The 18,197-nt window shown below is 37.0% G+C and overlaps 1 protein-coding gene across 4 annotated transcripts in view; it reads right to left on the bottom strand.

The window, feature by feature from the left end:
• ARHGEF12 (Rho guanine nucleotide exchange factor 12) overlaps nt 1–18,197 on the bottom strand; it is a 158,176-nt gene that overhangs the window by 48,813 nt on the left and 91,166 nt on the right. For all 4 annotated transcript variants that reach the window (XM_052652357.1, XM_052652359.1, XM_052652358.1 and 1 more), the window contains 7 exons: nt 10,714–10,812; nt 9,960–10,009; nt 6,487–6,544; nt 3,807–3,985; nt 2,401–2,478; nt 2,090–2,209; nt 462–599 (listed from right to left, as the gene is read on the bottom strand). In XM_052652357.1, coding sequence (XP_052508317.1) covers nt 462–599; nt 2,090–2,209; nt 2,401–2,478; nt 3,807–3,985; nt 6,487–6,544; nt 9,960–10,009; nt 10,714–10,812 — 722 coding nt within the window. The remainder of the gene's footprint in view (nt 1–461; nt 600–2,089; nt 2,210–2,400; nt 2,479–3,806; nt 3,986–6,486; nt 6,545–9,959; nt 10,010–10,713; nt 10,813–18,197) is intronic.

Here is an 18,197-nt window from a genome sequence, read left to right as displayed (position 1 = left end):
GTTCAGTAAGAAAGCACCGGCATTATTAACTTCTCTACCCACAAACAAGACGCCTGCTGGGAAATTCCATCTCCTTAAAAGAAACATTTGGCAATGGTGTCCAAGGGAAAAAGTGAACTCTGGAATTAAAAGCTCATGTACAACAGGGTCCAGAATTTCTGCTCATCAAATTGCTATATTAAAGATGATGGCGACCCTGAGGGATGGGATGGGGAGGGAGGTGGGAGGTGGGTTTCAGGATGGGGGGCACATGTACACCCATGGCTGATTCACGTCAGTGTATGGCAAAAACCACTACAATACTGTAAAGTAATTAGCCTCCAATTAAATTAATTAATTAAAAAGATGATGGTGATAAAAAGAAAGTAAAAAGAACACCTGTAGTTCCTATAACTTACAATCATATCTGGAAGTGGGGCTGTAGAGAAAAATACAACAAAATAAAAGTGCAGAACACTTACATCGGCACTGTCACTCCTAGGCCGAGAAGCGTCTCCGCTGCCATAGTCAAGCCTGCCTGGCCCATCACCAGCATCTGTTTCTCCTTCAACTGCTAGCCCGTCACCTAACGGCTTGGAGGATGTAACTACAGCTCCATCCTAAAACAGATTAGGCACACATACATTAAAAACAAACAACAAAAAAAAAACCTCTTTCATTATTGACCACATAAAGAAACAGTCACACTGCAACCTCAATGGAGACTAAAAAGTTGGCCAGTTTGATGTGATCAAGAATGCTCTAAAAGTTCTAAAAGTCAAAGGCATAAATAACTACTAATTCTGTGGTTCTAAAATGGCATGACCTTGAAGACAGGGGTATTTCAATAAAGAGAATAAATATTCAAACTTCCAAATAAAAGCAAAAAGATAAAATAGTTTAACTTACATAATTTATATTCCCTGCCTGTTAGTAAAGATTATGACACTATAACTTGTGGTTAATTGCCTTCCAACACTCTACAACTTCAATAAACTGCCAATTCTGGGATGCAATGCTATACTGCAAATTATTCTAAGTTTTTAAATTATGAATCACAGTTTTACTCTTGGAACTGAGTAAGATTGTCTTTGCTCAGTAGTAACAACAACATAAAACATTACTTATGTCAATTATTACTAAGGCAGAATACTCAAAACTTCATATAGCTAATGGGACTAAAAGAAACAAACAAAAAATGTGTAATGAAAAGTACACTGAACCCGGAAGTCAAGAGGCCTTAAAAATGTGTGATCTTGTATGAGTCATTTAACCAATTTAGGCCCTAGTTTTCTCAACCATGGCATGATTTTTTTTAACTTTAAAATGAGCAGATTAGGATAGATGATTTCTGTGTGCACCTACAGATCTAACTCATGAAGAATAACAAATAAGCAGCTCATTTCTCCATATACCAAATCTAAACATTACAGAATATAAATCTGGTTGACATATAATGCTGAGTTATTCTTCTAATGAGACCATCATCTTCATAACTTACACCTATATAGCAAATCCATTTTTAAATTAAAATAAAAATATAGTCATTAAGAACATGAATGTGCTTTAAATTTGTCAGACTGAGTTTAAATTCCAGTTCCAAGTTCCATTTAGCTACATGACCACAGACAAGTTATTTAACTTATCCAAGTTTCTTTAAGTGTTTATGTAAAATGAGGGGAAACAACAGTAATATCTAATCTCAGAGGGTTGTTTTGCAGATTAAGTAAGAAAAATTATATATCCCCACTTCAAATATAATTGCCGGTCTGTTTCCAAATGGCAGAATAAACCTCAAAATGTATCTAAATACATTTCAGTAATTTGTCGTTATCAAAGCAAAAACACTCAATTCATTCTAAAATTACTGTGGAACAAAGAAGCATGATATCATGACCAAACAATCAGAGGCCCACATTTCTTTTCTTTTTTTTTTTTCCACTTTTTTTTTAGTTGACCATTATTTCTGTAACATCCTACACAGGACATCCTGTTGGCCTATACTAGAAAAAAAAACTTTTTAAAAGGGCAACTGTAACACCGTCTGACTCATTCCCAGAAGAAAACTCTCCTGCAAAATGGCGCGCAGCACTGTTAACAGTGATGTCACCTGAGCGGAGCCCGTGGCTTTGGACAACTGCTCTTGCAGCTGAGGAATGTGTTTCTTGGCCTCCTGGATCTCTTTCAGCAATCTCTGAGCAGGTGTTCGGTTGTAGTCTTCCTGCAGAAGCTGAGAAGTTAGAAAAATGTTTCAGGAATTAACTACTTATGTCAAGGAAGTATCTGAAAAGTCCATTCTCAATCAATAAAACAGCTGATGGCACTGATTACCAATAGTGTCTGATTAGGATAAGTACCAACTCAACTACGCCCACTCATGTTTTTACTGGCCTGTAAACAGCCCCATTTCTAACTTAGTACCTGAAGCCGTTCCTGTTCTTTCCGTAACATTTTTCTCAGAATTTCTACTTTCTGGTTATGAACCACATTGTTTTCTTCCTAGAAAAAGATAAAACAAACAAACAAACAAAAAACAAAGAATCAATACAAGGAAAGTGAAGCTAAAATATGTATTGAAAATGACTCATACAATGTTACATTTCAGATCCAATTTTCAATACCTATCAGGATTTTCTTTATTTCCAGTGGTTATGACACCAAGCTTTCAGATATGACACTGAAGATAAAAGGTTACAGGGAAATTTCAACCTTTCTATCTCACTTTTGATAAAAAACACTAAAATGTTAATATCAGGTTCAAAAAACACTAAATGTTAATATCAGTTGGAGAAATGAGGTTGACTTAAATATAAGAATAGTTATCTTATACTTTGCCCTCCTTTGGATCTTTACTATCAAATTCCTTGCATGGCTCAAATTCCCAGTATTTCCTACCTGAAGTATTAAGACCACTCCCTAACTCATCTCCTGCCATTTTCCCCAGTTTTATAACCCTATAATATTTTATCAAATTAGTCTTCCTAAAATCTTGCTATAATCACATCAGTCAAAAAATATGTACTATATCCTTAATGATCCAGTTACATGTAAATTAGCTTCATTGTTGAGACTCTTCAAAATAAATAGTCTTACTTTTCCAAGCTTGTCTCCTACCATATAAATCTTTAACAAGCACCAGCCAAACAAAAATCCTGGCTATTTTTCCCCAATACTTGATGCTTTCTTGGCTCTTTACCTTTGTTTATCCTACTCTCTCTACCTGGGTTGACTTCCTCCCCCTGACCTTCACTGCCACCACTTGAATGTTAACTGCTCTTCAAAGCTCATTTCAAATAACAGCTTTCCATAAAGTCCTTCCTTATCACAACTGGATGTGCTTTCTCCCTTCTTTGAAACCTCACAGAACTTAGTATTTTCCTTCTAATAATGTCAACATTCTGCCTGTGCAGTATCATTACCTGCATACCCTTGATTCAATCTCAAACAACAAAGGTTTATTAAGCATCTAGCACTATATGCCAAGCAATATTGCAGACTCTGGGGAAACACAATAAACAAAAAACCCCTTTCCTCTTAGAATATATATTCTAAGAAGACAAAGGACCTTGACCACAGATATCTTAATTATATTTTTGTGGGAGGTACACTGTGTTGTAGACGGTTAGTGTTAAATACTTGAATTAAATCTGCCATCCCAATATTCTGCAATCATTCCAATCATTATATAATTTTTTTGTCATCAGCAAATTATTTTCTGGAATCTTAAACTTTATTTAGCAATTCAACACTTTGAAACTCTTAACATAAAGCAAAGGCGTCATTCATTATATAACTGGACATTTACAGAGACATTCTCCCACTCTTACCCCCATGAGCACAGGACTAGTAATTCTCTCCATATTCCCAGATGCTCCAGGTGAATGAGGGGATGTCATGATGGGAGACATATGTCCAGTGACTGATGGCTCTACTTCAGAATCAGCAAGTGGAATCTGGGGCGACCCAGGTGGGCGTCCCTGAACAGTGAGAGCTACATAGGAACCAGCTTCAGGGAGAGAGAAGGTAGAAAGGGGAGGAAAGGGGGAGTAACATTGTCAAAAAAATTTTACAGCATTTTACTACTTAATCTTTGATAGTTCTAAAAGATCTAGTTATGTGAGAAAGTTTCATCATCTGCTGGTTAATCATTTCTCGACAGAAAAAGAATCCAATCTGCCATATCTCTTTTATGACTCCCCTGCAAATCTAAAAGAACAACGCAAAATTCAGATAACAAATTATTACTCGTAAGATGGGACATTACTTAAAAGCAAATAAGATTTATAACCCCAATAATTTTTTAAAATTTAGATATGAATGAGTTATCAACCATCTACTAATGGCTATGTTTAATTTCTCAAATGGAAATTTAAAAAATCACCATATTAAGATGACACTAATTAGGCAAGGCTTAACTAACTCTGTAATGATGAAATTTTAAATTAACTTTAAAAAATGAGTGTGACCAAAAAAAAAAGAGAAAAAAAAAAGCCACAAAAAGTAAGCAGTAAGTTTTAATTTTAAAAATTTGGAGGAAAAGACAAATTGAGTAGGTATTTTACATGGGAAAAAACTATAGAAAGCAAAGTTACCCATAACCAGAGACTCAACCACAGATATTCATTATTTATCTAGAATCAAAAATAATACTTTCCAAATAAATAACTTTTCTAGATAACTGATCTTTAATGACAAAACCTTTCTCTTATACTTTAAATTGTATTTCATAGTGTTTCTTTCCACTTACTCTTCCATGAAACTCAATGGCAATTATTTCAGTGTTTCTGGTTCTAAAAAAAATTTTTTTTACACTTAAGTCATTAATGCTGTGATACTGGGGAGACTTTTAAATATATACACTTTTAAAGTTTTTCAATCAAAAACACTTTGTGATTGTCACAAGTCATCTGATGTATCTTGTTGACTTATCCATGTTTGTCTCTCAAAGCTTCCTGGTTCTTCCCTTTCCTTCTTTAGATATTTTTAAATAAGTTTGATTTGAAATCACCTTTATCATGTCCTACTTTTTCTGCACTGAAAAGTAGGACATGAGGGAACTCTGCTACAAGTATAGTACACAGGGTTTAGGCATTTCAAATTTATATCTGTTTTCAATACTTAGACTGTTTTATTCTTATTTTGAGTTTTCAGGTAGGCTCTTGTTATTGGATAAGTAATCTACTGCTATAGTCCAAGGATTTAAGTAAAACTGATATTGGAACACAGTTAACAGGCATATATTTATTATCATAAACCATATTTATACAGTACATAAAAATTTACTATATAGTAAATTTATATTTATATATTTTATTTAGTATATAAATATGTACTAAATAATACTATATACAAATATGCACTATTTAGTGCATATTTATATTGTACATTAAAAAAGTCACAGTCTCATTAACTAAGTAACCAAATTTATTCAAGTATGAGGATCTAATTCTGATCTTCCCATTTCTTTTTAAAATGTACTAAAGTTAAACACTAAGAACAAAGTGACAGATTTAGAGCACTAGTACTCTGATGAAAACGTAAAGGAATTCACGGGTAATTTATCTAAGCAATAATAAGGCCAAGAAAGATTCCAGTGTATTAAATTTGTTTTAAAGATGTCCACTTACTGAAAAGAAGTAATATTAAATAAAGAAGTAGTGTTTCTGCTTGGCCACAAACACCTGTCTCTTAACTGTAGCCTACCATCCCGTGGAATGGTCTGATACAGAAGATTATAAATTCTTAACCCTGGGGATTTCCAAGAGAAGATCACTCCTCTGGATTATTTAATCATTTACTTATCTGAGAGAATATGATTATGTTACTTGAAGTTCCATTTCAGTTCATCCAGCCATTGTGTCTGATTTTTTAACCTATTCTCTTTCAGGTCAACTCATCCATTTCTTTCAAATGTTTTCAATACAACCAAGAATGACAGGGACATTATAATCAACCGTATATATGAAGTGGACTAAAGATGAAGTGAAAAAAAGCCAAAGTGTTAGTCACTCAGCTGTGTCCAACTCTTTGTGACCCCATGGACTGTAGCCCGCCAGTCTTTTCTGTCCACAGCAATTCTCCAGGCAAGAAGACTGGAGTGGGTGGCTATTTCCTTCTCCAGGACAGCTTTCCAACTGAGGGACCAAACCTGGGTCTCCTGTATAGCAGGTGGATTCTTTTCTGTCTGAGCCACCAGGGACTAAAGATAGTTATTAGTAAGTTAAGAATTTTCACCTCAGACTTTAACATAGGGGTCAGTAAACTCCAGCCAAAGGACTAAATTCAACCCACAGATTATTCTGGCGAATAAAGTTTTACTGAAACACAGCCATGTCCATTCACTGATGTATTGTCTATGCCTGCTTTTACACTATAATGAGAGTCAAGTGGCAAACTATCTGGCCCACAAAGCCTAAAAAAATTACTATCTGGCCTGTTGCAGAAAATGTTTGCTGATCTTTGCTTTAAGGGTTTCAGAAAACAAAACTGAGAATAACATTCACCTACATTTGATTAGCTTCACCACTTCCAAATGGTTTGAATGAGTCACCAGAGTTCCATTCACCTATAAAAAAATGAAAACAGTGTGTCAAATACATTCTAATTGAGACAATGGATAAACTGACTTTAGGAATTGTTATACACAATACAACCAATTATAATATAGTAAACAGGCCAACAAAGGTCCATCTAGTCAAGGCTATGGTTTTTCCTGTGGTCATGTATGGATGTGAGAGTTGGACTATAAAGAAAGCTGAATGCCGAAGAATTGATGCTTTTGAACTGTGGTGTTGGAGAAGACTCTTGAGAGTCCCTTGGACTGCAAGGAGATCCAACCAGTCCATTCTGAAGGAGATCAGCCCTGGGATTTCTTTGGAAGGAATGATGCTAAAGCTGAAACTCCAATACTTTGGCCACCTCATGCGAAGAGTTGACTCACTGGAAAAGACTCTGATGCTGGGAGGGATTGGGGGCAGGAGGAGAAGGGGACGACAGAGGATGAGATGGCTGGATGGCATCACCGACTCGATGGACGTGGGTTTGGGTGAACTCCGGGAAATGGTGATGGACAGGGAGGCCTGGCATGCTGCAGTTCATGGGGTCACAAAGGGTCGGACACAACTGACCGACTGAACTGAACTGAAACAGGCCTATATTAAAACGTGTATATATCTGCTTCAATATTCACTTTTACCACTATTCTACAAGGTATATGTGTGTGCATGCATGCAAAGTCACTTCAGTTGTATCTGACTCTGTGTGACCCTATGGACTGCAGCCCGCCAGACTACTCTATCCACGGGATCCTTCAGGCAGCAAGACTGGGGTGGGTTGCCATGTCCCCCTCCAGGGGATCTTCCCGACCCAGCGATCAAATCCCTGCCTCTTATGTCTTCTGCATTGGCAGGCAGTATCTTCACCACTAGCACCACCAGCGAAGCCCTCTATAAGGTATACTCAGCAACAAAATGAACCTGAGCACCAAAAAAGGCCTTGATTTAAAGGACATTATAGCTTATTCACCATGAAAAATGATGAAATATACTACGCAACAGATACACAAATCCTTCACAGTGAAGAACCCTTGCAAATAGAAAAGCTCGCTATGCTTTTAATTGCAAATTCATTGGTTTCCAAAAGCATAATACATTTTTCAAAAGATGAATAACCAATATTCTACAATAATATTCAATTTACTTTTTGTTTTCTGATCATATCCTAGTCTTTACAGAGAAAATTAAATTTTCAGACAGGCTAAATGTAGGAAGCGTTCTCCAGAATTTCCACTAAGCCAGAGAAATTAAAGTAAAAATATCAAACATGGATCTAATATTAACATTATTTTTTCTGAGGCAAGTAATACTAATTTTTACAAGTTCAAATTTATCAGGGTATAAAATCGAAGCAAAAGTACACTTGTCATGCCCACCAGAGACAATCACTATTAAGCATGATGCTTAATATTTGAGATGCTATTCTAGTATACACACACCAGATATACAGACAAGCATACACACACATTATAACTGTCTTTTTCTGCAAATAAAAAAAATACTGTTTTATTGTATTATGGATGTCTTTCAATATAGGTACAAACAGACCTAATCTACTCTTTTTAAGAGCTGGAGATGTAATGCAATTTATTTCTCTGCTGCTGCTAAGTCGCTTCAGTCATGTCCGACCCTGTGCAACCCCATAGACAGCAGCCCACCAGGCTCCTCCGTCCCTGGGACTCTCCAGGCAAAATACTGGAGTGGGTTGCCATCTTCCTCTTCAATTTATTTCTCTAGCCCTCAGTTTATGCATATTTAGATTGCTTACAAGTTTTCAAAGTGATAAAGCTTAAGTAAATTTTCCTATACACATATCACTTCACATTTGAACACCATTTCCTTAGACCTAAGTTCCTAAAGCAAAACTGTGGTCAAAGTTTATATACTTTCTAAAAATATGTAACTTTTGATATATATTCACAAATTTCCATCCAAATACGTTTTACCTAATTTATATTCACAAGTTTATAAGAGTAGCCATGGTACCATTCCCAAACTATATCAAATATATATTCAGTTCAGTTCAGTTCAGTTCAGTTGCTCAGTCATGTCCAACTCTCTGCGACCCCATGAACGGCAGCATGCCAGGCCTCCCTGTCCATCACCAACTCCCTGAGTTCACTCAGACTCACATCCATCGAGTCAGCGATGCCATCCAGCCATCTCATCCTCGGTCGTCCCCTTTTCCTCTTGCCCCCAGTCTCTCCCAGCATCAGTCTTTTCCAATGAAAAGTCTTTACTCAACTCTTCACATGAGGTGGCCAAAGTATTGGAGTTTCAGCTTTAGCATCATTCCTTCCAAAGAACATCCAGGGCTGATCTCCTTTAGAATGGACTGGTTGGACCTCCTTGCAGTCCAAGGGACTCTCAAGAGTCTTCTCCAACACCACAGGTCAAAAGCATCAATTCTTCAGCGCTCAGCTTTCTTCACAGTCCAACTCTCACATCCATACATGACCACTGGAAAAACCACAGCCTTGACTAGATGGACCTTTGTTGGCAAAGTAATGTCTCTGCTTTTGAATATGCTATCTAGGTTGGTCATAACTTTTCTTCCAAGGAGTAACTGGCAGTCTTTAAAATTCCTGACAAGCAAATATATTTTTACCTATTTTACCAAATATATTTCTACTTCTTTGCTATCAGTGAGACTGGACATATCCTCATTGATATATTACTTATTTCAATTACTCTGGGGAATTGCCTGATAAAATTCTTTGCCCATCTTTCTATTAGACTATTTATTCTTTTGTTAGTAATTTAAAAGTGTTCTTTATATTATATTCTATAATACGTTTCAAATATGTATTTCCAGATAGTTCTTTGTAAATATGTTATGTCTTTTCCTATACAGTAATTTGATTTTAAGTAATCACATTAGTCAGTTGCCTAATAATTAGTGACTAATCCATACTTACTCTACTGATCAAAACTCAAGGCCTGTTTCTGGACCCTCTATTGTGTTCCACAGATAGATCCATATTTATACTACAGTCACTTGCTTCAAATTAATCTACACCATCTCACCTCCCGCTTACCTCTTCCCATAATACCTTTGCAAAATTTGTTTAGAAGAAATAGTCATTTGGAAGTTTGACAAGGAACAGCACACCTCCCAAATTTATTAATATATTATGATAAGAACTTCTTGCTAAGAGATTACCTTGGAGAAATAAGATCTTTATAACAGCGAGCTACTCTCCTGCCCAAGAACACACGTGACTCTATTTATTCAAAACTTTTATTATGCTTTACAGTAAAGGGTAACATTAATATTAAGATAAATGAAATAATGTTTTATAGTCAATAAATCCATCATCTATAATGTGTAGCTTTTAATAAAAATTCAAGCTAAAAAATTAAAATATGGCTAATATATGCTGCTTTATATTTCTATCATAAATTTCCTAGCAGTCTTTTCCTTACCTTGATGATTCGATCACCTGTCTGTACTCCAGCCCGCATGGCTGCTCCATCTGTAATAGAAATTAATTCTTAAAATGTAATTCATTTACATTCACTGACAATCTTCTCAAAAGAGAAGCATGTAACAAAATAGTTAAAAACATGGATTGTAAAGTCAGACAGACAAGGTCCCAATTCTGCTTCTGCCACTCACTAGCTGGGTGACCATGGTCAGATTTTATGTTTGTTTGTTTGTTTTTTTCTCACTCTAAGACTCAATATCCCCTGTAAAATGGAGATTAAAAAGTACCAAAATATCTCACTCAAATTACAGCAACTAACATAAAGAAAGTATTCAATATATGGTAATATTGCAGTAGTATAAGATATCATAGTCATTTGAGGGGAAAAGACAGATATTTTTTGAGCCTACGACCATTTCTTTAATCTGTCACTACCTAAATATCTCCGGTGCCATGAAGAAAAAAAATTATACAAACTTCTATAAGTAATGATGCTTAAAATATCATGACTGAAGAGTCATGTGATTTTTCTAAAACATACAAGAACTTTTTTCTTTCCATAAAATGCAAAAGGAAGTCAACCGGGATAAATTCGTGCCTATAACTAACACTGAAAACAAATCTAGTACAGTAAGGCCATATGACCTATAATTATGTGATTGTTTTATTCTAAGCAATGGACATTATTTAAGCTTCTCTATTCTTACTCTGTTTGCTCCCAGTGACAAGACTGTTTTTTAAAAATGCCTTGCCTTCTTTGACAGACTGTACGAACACTGGGTTGTCTCCACTGACCGTCAGCCCAAATCCATTGTCATCCTTCTGGATGATCACACAACGCTGAACAAGACCTGCACAAGAACCACAGGATAGGGAGAGAAGGAAAGAGAAAACAGAGGGAAAAATAAGTCAATAATCACATTATTAGTAATGAACCTGGAGAAACACAAAGTAGCACATGAAACCCATGTCAAAAATAAAGAGCACTAACCCCATAAGCAAAACAAACACAAGAATATCACAGAGTCATATGTATCGGTTTCTCAAAGGAAAGGTAGAGTAGAACTGCTCCAGGATTAAAAATAGCTAAGGTGAACTGGAAAAGGTAAAGTATTAGAGAGGAGACAGACGGAAGCCCATTCAAGTCTATGCAATTTATCTGTAATATAAAATTCTACCCCCACTTCATTGTGTTCCTCAGTGCTCTAAATGGTATTTAAACCCAAGACAATCGAACTTTCTGGGACATTAGGCTAGAAGCAGCCCATGGTAAACTCTAGAGAAGTTCAGTATTACTCTCAAAAACACCTATTCAGAAAAACAGACCTTTAAAAAGAAAGGAATGCTTAGAGAGTACCCGTGGCTCTTCTGAAAAGTCCAAAGGAAAGAAACACTTTGGCCTTCAGAAATAATAAAAAGAAAATACAGTAGAAAAGATAAAAGAACTTGTGAGCTTAACCAGCTCTTTTATTTCTTTCATATACTTACCTGATTGCTACAGAGAATTTGTTTTCCTTCCAGTTAAACAGCAAACAAAAATTGTCAAGGTAAGATGAGAGAAAGAAGACCACAACCAAAGGAACAGGGATAAAACAGAACCCTGATTAGTGCCCAGGGCTGGTTTTATCATAGAGCAAGATCGGGAGATCCTGAACTCTGTGTTAGCCAAAGGTTTAATATATACTTCCAGCTTTACAGAATCCAAATGCTTCACCAAAAATGAATATATAAAAACAATATACAAAAATAACACAAGTGTAATGATGACTAGCAAATAAAAACTACTTCAAAATTAATATTTTTATACAGAGGCATGATCTTTTAAATAAGTTTGATGTACAAAACAAAGGAAGTGCTAAAGACTGCATGTTAATGAATATACATGCATAGTTCTTGCTATGAAATGACACAAGTATGAGCTTCCTTGGTGGCTCACACGGTAAAGAAACTGCCTGTGATGAGGCAGACCTGGGTTCGAGCACTGGGTTGGGAAAATCCCCTGGAGGAGGGCATGGCAACCCACTCCAGTGTTCTAGCCTAGAGAATCCCCTTGGACAGAGAAGCCTGGCAGGCTACAGTCTATGGGGTTGCAGAGTCGGACACAACTGAGTGACTAAGCACAGCACACATGAGCCTACTACAGACGACAAACTAGAATAACTGGATCCCTAAATGGAAAAGAGGAATCTTAGACCTGAATTTATTAACTCACAACAAACCATGAACCTTAAGATAAAAGCTAAAACTTTTCATAAGAACACATAGGAACAAATCTTCAAGACCTTAGGATGGGCAGGGATCTTTCAGGATGCAAAACGCACCAATCATAAAAGAAAAACCCAGGATATTGGATTCAAAATTTTAAGTAATTGCTTTTCTAACGACAGTAATAAGAAAATGAAAAAGCAAGCCACAGACTGGGAGAAAACATCTGTAATACAAATTACTGATAGAGCACTTGTATCCATATTCTTATTTTTTTAAAAAAACAACTCTACAATCCAATAATGGAAGACATATTTTAAAGGGACAAAAGGTTTGAAAAAATACATCACACACAAAGATGCATCAGTGGCCAATAAGCACATGCAAAGGTACTCAACATCTGCTGTCTTCAGGAAAATGCAAGTTAAAACACAAAGAGACACCACTATATACTAACCAATGGCTAAAACTGAAAAGACAGATAATACCAGGTACCAGAAAGGGTGCGGAACAACTGGAACTCTCATACAATGCTGGTGGGAATGTTAGATGGTAGAAATTTCTTAAAGTATATAATTACATATGCCCCAACATCTTCACTCCTAAGAGGAATGAAAGCTCATGTCCACATAAAGGCTGGTAAAAAAAAAAAAAATGTTCTCAGCAATTTTCCTCATTTTCTAGTGAAAAACTAGAAACAACTCAGTTAAGTTCAGTTGCTCAGTCGTGTCCGACTCTTTGCGACCCCATGAACTGTGCAGCACCCCAGGCCTCCCTGTCCATCTCCAACTCCCACAGTCTACCCAAACCCATGTCCACTGAGTCAATGATGCCATCCAACCATCTCATCCTCTGTTGTCCCCCTTCTCCTCCTGCCCTCAATCTTTCCCAGCATCAGGGTCTTTTCCGATGAGTCAGCTCTTTGCATCAGGTGGCCAAAGTACTGGAGTTTCAGCTTCAACATCACTCCTTCCAATGAACACCCAGGGCTGATCTCCTTCAGAATGGCCTTCAATCTTGCCCAGCATCAGGGTCTTTTCCAGTGTGTCAGTTCTTCGCATCAGGTGGCCCAGAGTACAGGAGTTTCAGCTTTAGCATCAGTCCTTCCAATGAGTATTCAATACTGATTTCCTTAAGGACGGACTGGTTGGATCTCCTTGCAGTCCAAGGGACTCTCAAGAGTCTTCTCCAACACCACAGTTCAAAAGCATCAATTCTTCGGTACTCAGCTTTCTTTATAGTCCAACTCTCACATCCATACATGACTACTGGAAAAACTGTAACCCTGACTAGACAGACCTTTGTTGACAAAGTAATGTCTCTGCTTTTCAATATGCTGTCTTGGCTGGTCATAACTTTCTTTCCAAGGAGTAAGTGTCTTTTAATTTCATGGCTGCAATCACTATCTGCAGTGATTTTGGAGCCCCCCAAAATAAAGTCAGTCACTGTTTCCACTGTTTCCCCATCTATTTCCCACGGAGTGATGGGACTGGATGCCATGATCTTAGTTTTCTGAATTTAGCTTCAAGCCAACTTTTTCACTCTCCACTTTCACCTTCATCAAGAGGCTCTTTAATTCATTTTCTGCCATAAGGGTGGTGTCATCTGCATATCTGAGGTTATTGATATTTCTCCCGGCAATCTTGATTCCAGCTTGTGCTTCCTCCAGCCCAGCATTTCTCATGATGTACTCTGCATATAAGTTAAATAAGCAGGGTGACAGTATACAGCTTGACATACTCCTTTTCCTATTTGGAACCAGTCTGTTGTTCCATGTCCAGTTCTTACTGCTGCCTCCCGACTTGGATACAGGCTTCTCAAGCTGCAGGTCAGGTGGTCTGGTATTCCCATCTCTTTCAGGCTTTTCCACAGTTTATTGTGATCCACACAGTCAAAGGCTTTGGCATAGTCAATAAAGCAGAAATAGATGTTTTCCTGGAACTCTTGCTTTTTCGATGATCCAGTGGATGTTGGCAATTTGATCTCTTGTTCCTCTGCCTTTTCTAAAATCACCTTGAACATCTGGAAGTTCACGGTTCACGTATTGCTGAAGCCTCGCTTGGAGAATTTTGAGCATTGCTTTACTAGCATGTGAGATGAGTGCAATTGTGTGGTAGTTTGAGCATTCTTTGGCATTGCCGTTCTTTGGGATTGGAATGAAAACTGACCTTTTCCAGTCCTGTGGCCACTGCTGAGTTTTCCAAATTTGCTGGCATATTGAGTGCAGCACTTTCACAGCATCACCTTTTAGGATTTGCCAAAAGCTCAACTGGAATTCCATCACCTCCACTAGCTTCGTTCATAGTGATGCTTCCTAAGGACCACATGACTTCACATTCCAGATGTCTGGCTCTAGGTGAGTGATCACACCATCGTCATTATCTGGGTCGTGAAGATCTTTTTTATAAAGTTTTTCTGTATTCTTGCCACCTCTTCTTAATATCTTCTGCTTCTGTGAGGTCCATACCATTTCTGTCCTTTACTGAGCCCATCTTTGCATGAAATGTTCCCTTGGTATCTCTAATCTTCTTGAGGAGATCTGTAGTCTTTCCCATTCTGTTGTTTTCCTGTATTTCTTTGAATTGATCGCTGAGGAAGGCTTTCTTATCTCTCCTTGCTATTCTTTGGAACTCTGCATTCAAATGGGTATATCTTTCCTTTTTCTCCTTTGCTTTTCACTTCTCTTCGTTTCACAGCTATTTGTAAGGCCTCCCCAGATAGCCATTTTGCTTTTTTGCATTTCTTTTTCTTCGGGATGGTCTTGATTCCTGTCTCCTGTACAATGTCACAAACCTCCATCCATAGTTCATCAGGCACTCTGTCTATCAGATCTAGACCCTTAAATCGATTTCTCACTTCCACTGTTAGTCATAAGGGATTTGATATAGGTCATACCTGAATGGTCTAGTGGTTTCCCCACTGTCTTCAATTGAAGTCTGAATTTGGCAATAAGGAGTTCATGATCTGAGCCACAGTCAGCTCCCAGTCTTGTTTTTGCTGACTATATAGTGCTTCTCCATCTCTGGCTACAAAGAATATAATCAAGCTGATTTTGGTGTTGACCATCTGGTGATGTCCATGTGTAGAGTCTTCTCTTGTGTTGTTGGAAGAGGGTGTTTGCTATGACCAGTGTGTTCTCTTGGCAGAACTCTATTAGCCTTTGCCCTGCTTCATTCCGTACTCCAAGGCCTAATTTGCCTGTTACTCCAGGTGTTTCTTGACTTCCTACTTTCGCGTTTACTCCCCTATAATGAAAAGGACATCTTTTTTGGGTGTTAGTTCTAGAAGGTCTTGTAGGTCTTCATAGAACTGTTCAACTTCAGCTTCTTCAGTGTTACTGGTTGGGGCATAGACTTGGATTACCGTGATATTGAATGGTTTGCCTTGGAAACGAACAGAGATCATTCTGTCATTTTTGAGACTGCATCCAAGTACTGCATTTCAGACTCTTGTTGACTATGATGGCTACTCCATTTCTTCTAAGGGATTCCTGCCCACAGTAGTAGATATAATGGTCATCTGAATTAAATTCACCCATTCCAGTCCATCTTAAGTTTGCTAATTCCTAGAATGTCGATGTTCACTCTTGCCATCTCCTGTTTGATCACTTCCAATTTGCCTTGATTCATGGACGTGACATTCCAGGTTCCTATGCGATACTGCTCTTTACAGCATCGGACCTTGCTTCTATCACCAGTCACATCCACAACTGGGTGTTGTTTTTCCTTTAGCTCCATCCCTTCATTCTTTCTGGAGTTATTTCTCCATTGATCTCCAGTAGCATACTGGGCAACTACCGACCTGGGAAGTTCATCTTTCAGTGTCCTATCTTTTTGCCTATTCATACTGTTCATGGGGTTCTCAAGGCAAGAATACTGAAGTGGTTTGCCATTCCCTTCTCCAGCGGACCATGCTCTGTCAACTGTCCACTAACAGACAAACAGATTCTTTAAAAAATAGTCATATATCCATTATAATAAAACACTACTTAGCAAGAAAAAAAAGTAAGGAACTACTCACACATGCAACAAATATGGATCACAAAAACATCACACTAAGCAAAAGACGGAAGATACAAAGACTATAAATATTACATGATTCCAATGTAGAACAAGTGAAAAAGTCAACTATAGTAACAAAAAGCAGATTAGTGGTTGCCTAGGGACAAGACGGATGGAGAGGTAAGAATGACTGCATGAGATATATGAAACAACTTTTTGGGTTGATGGAAATGTTCTGTATCTTAATTAAGGTAATGGCTGTATGAATATGTATCTGTCAAGACTTATTGAACTGTATACTTAATATGAGTGCATCGTATTTTATGTAAATTGGATCTCAAAAAAGTTAACTTTCAACTTCCAAAAAATGAGACCTCAATTCTAGAGTCTACCAAGTACTAAACAGTATTTGAATTCACAAATTCACCACGCTTCCAAAATAGGAAACTGTAATGTGGGCAGAGTAAAGATCAGAATTTAATCATTTTTGTTTAATGTTGCTTCCTTCAAGTAATTAGGAAAAATTCTAAACAGAAACGAGTATGAATGCATAAAATCATGGAAAAAGACATTCTTTATTATAATTTCTAGTACATAATACAATAAATGTAAGTATCAGAAAATGATGTTATACAGGAAGTTTTTAAAATGCAAACCTAGCTTTAGAAACATAAAATATCTGATGAGCTTCTTTACAGTCATTTGAAATATCAAAATAAATTAGATATTTTGAATTTTTGAATATCAGAAGTCAAGAGAGCTGCAACACTGAATATGTATTTTTTCATGCTATAACCATCCCCCTCAGTTCCAAAGGGCTGAAAATCAGTGAGTTAGAGGATTCTAATATTGACGTTTGCTTGCTAAACCACTGATCTTAAGCAGACTCTCTTTCAGGTTCCTGTAGAAAATCGAGTGTTTGTACACAATGAGAGGAGTAATGGACGTTAAGAGTTTGCTCTATTTGTGTATTTCACTTGAATATAATGAACCTAAAGTTTCTAGCTTAATGTCTGACAAATACTAAGGGCTAATAAATGTGAGTTATTACTTTATTATGATTAGGGGTGAGTTGCCCTTGGATTTTCCTACTCAGAAATATATTATCTATGCCATCAATTAAAAATCATTTAAAAATACTTTTGTGTCAATGAACTCATATCATTAATGTAAATAATGCTTAGTAGAGTCAGTCCTCATTTATGTCTTTGTCTGAATTTTGTTTTAATCGACCAGCAAATTACTTTGAGATTGGTTACGGAATACGGACATTTTACAGAGCTTCTTATAATAACTTTAGAAGATGAAAGAAAGTAAGAAGGCCTCAAGAAACAAATCATCTTTTCTTATAAAATTTTTCCTAAATATCAAGACTGGGTTAGGTGTCCCATCCTAACTACCACTGCACGCTCTGTTTACTTTCAGAGCATCTTTACCAGTCACAAGTGATTTGTATTTATCCTCTTATTAGATTACATACTTTTAAGGATTCAGGGGCACTGCCTTGTTTACCAGCTTATCTCAGGACCTGGTAAATGTTCTGGAATAAAAGGAAATTTTTTAAATTGCTAATGAATTAATGAATATCAGAAATACACAGGAGTCTGGTTGCTGTTGCTGCTAAGTCTTTTCAGTTGTGTCTGACTCTGTGTGACCCTATGGTCAGCAGTCCACCAGGCTCCTCTGTCCACAGGATTCTCTAGGCAAGAATACTGGAGTGGGTTGCTATTTCCTTCTCCAACAGGAGTCTAGAGATGGATGGAAACTTAGAACGGGAGGTGATCAGAGATAAAAAAAAAAAAATACCAACACACAGTTAATTTTAGCAAATATGCTTAGGGTCCTAACAGACTGCTAAGTATTGAAAAAATATTAGGGTTACTTCAGAATACTGAACACCTGTATTCTCAAATTCAAATTTATTCCATGTGATAACTTTCCCCTTTGATGCTACGTTGAAAGGAAAAGATAAAGAGCAAAGAAGAAACAGCAATGTGCACATCATATCCATCTCTTTCTTCTCCTTAACA

The sequence above is a fragment of the Budorcas taxicolor genome, chromosome 15 (assembly GCF_023091745.1).
Source record: "Budorcas taxicolor isolate Tak-1 chromosome 15, Takin1.1, whole genome shotgun sequence".
Taxonomy (NCBI): Eukaryota; Metazoa; Chordata; class Mammalia; order Artiodactyla; family Bovidae; genus Budorcas; species Budorcas taxicolor.
This window is presented reverse-complemented; position numbering and strand designations above follow the sequence as displayed.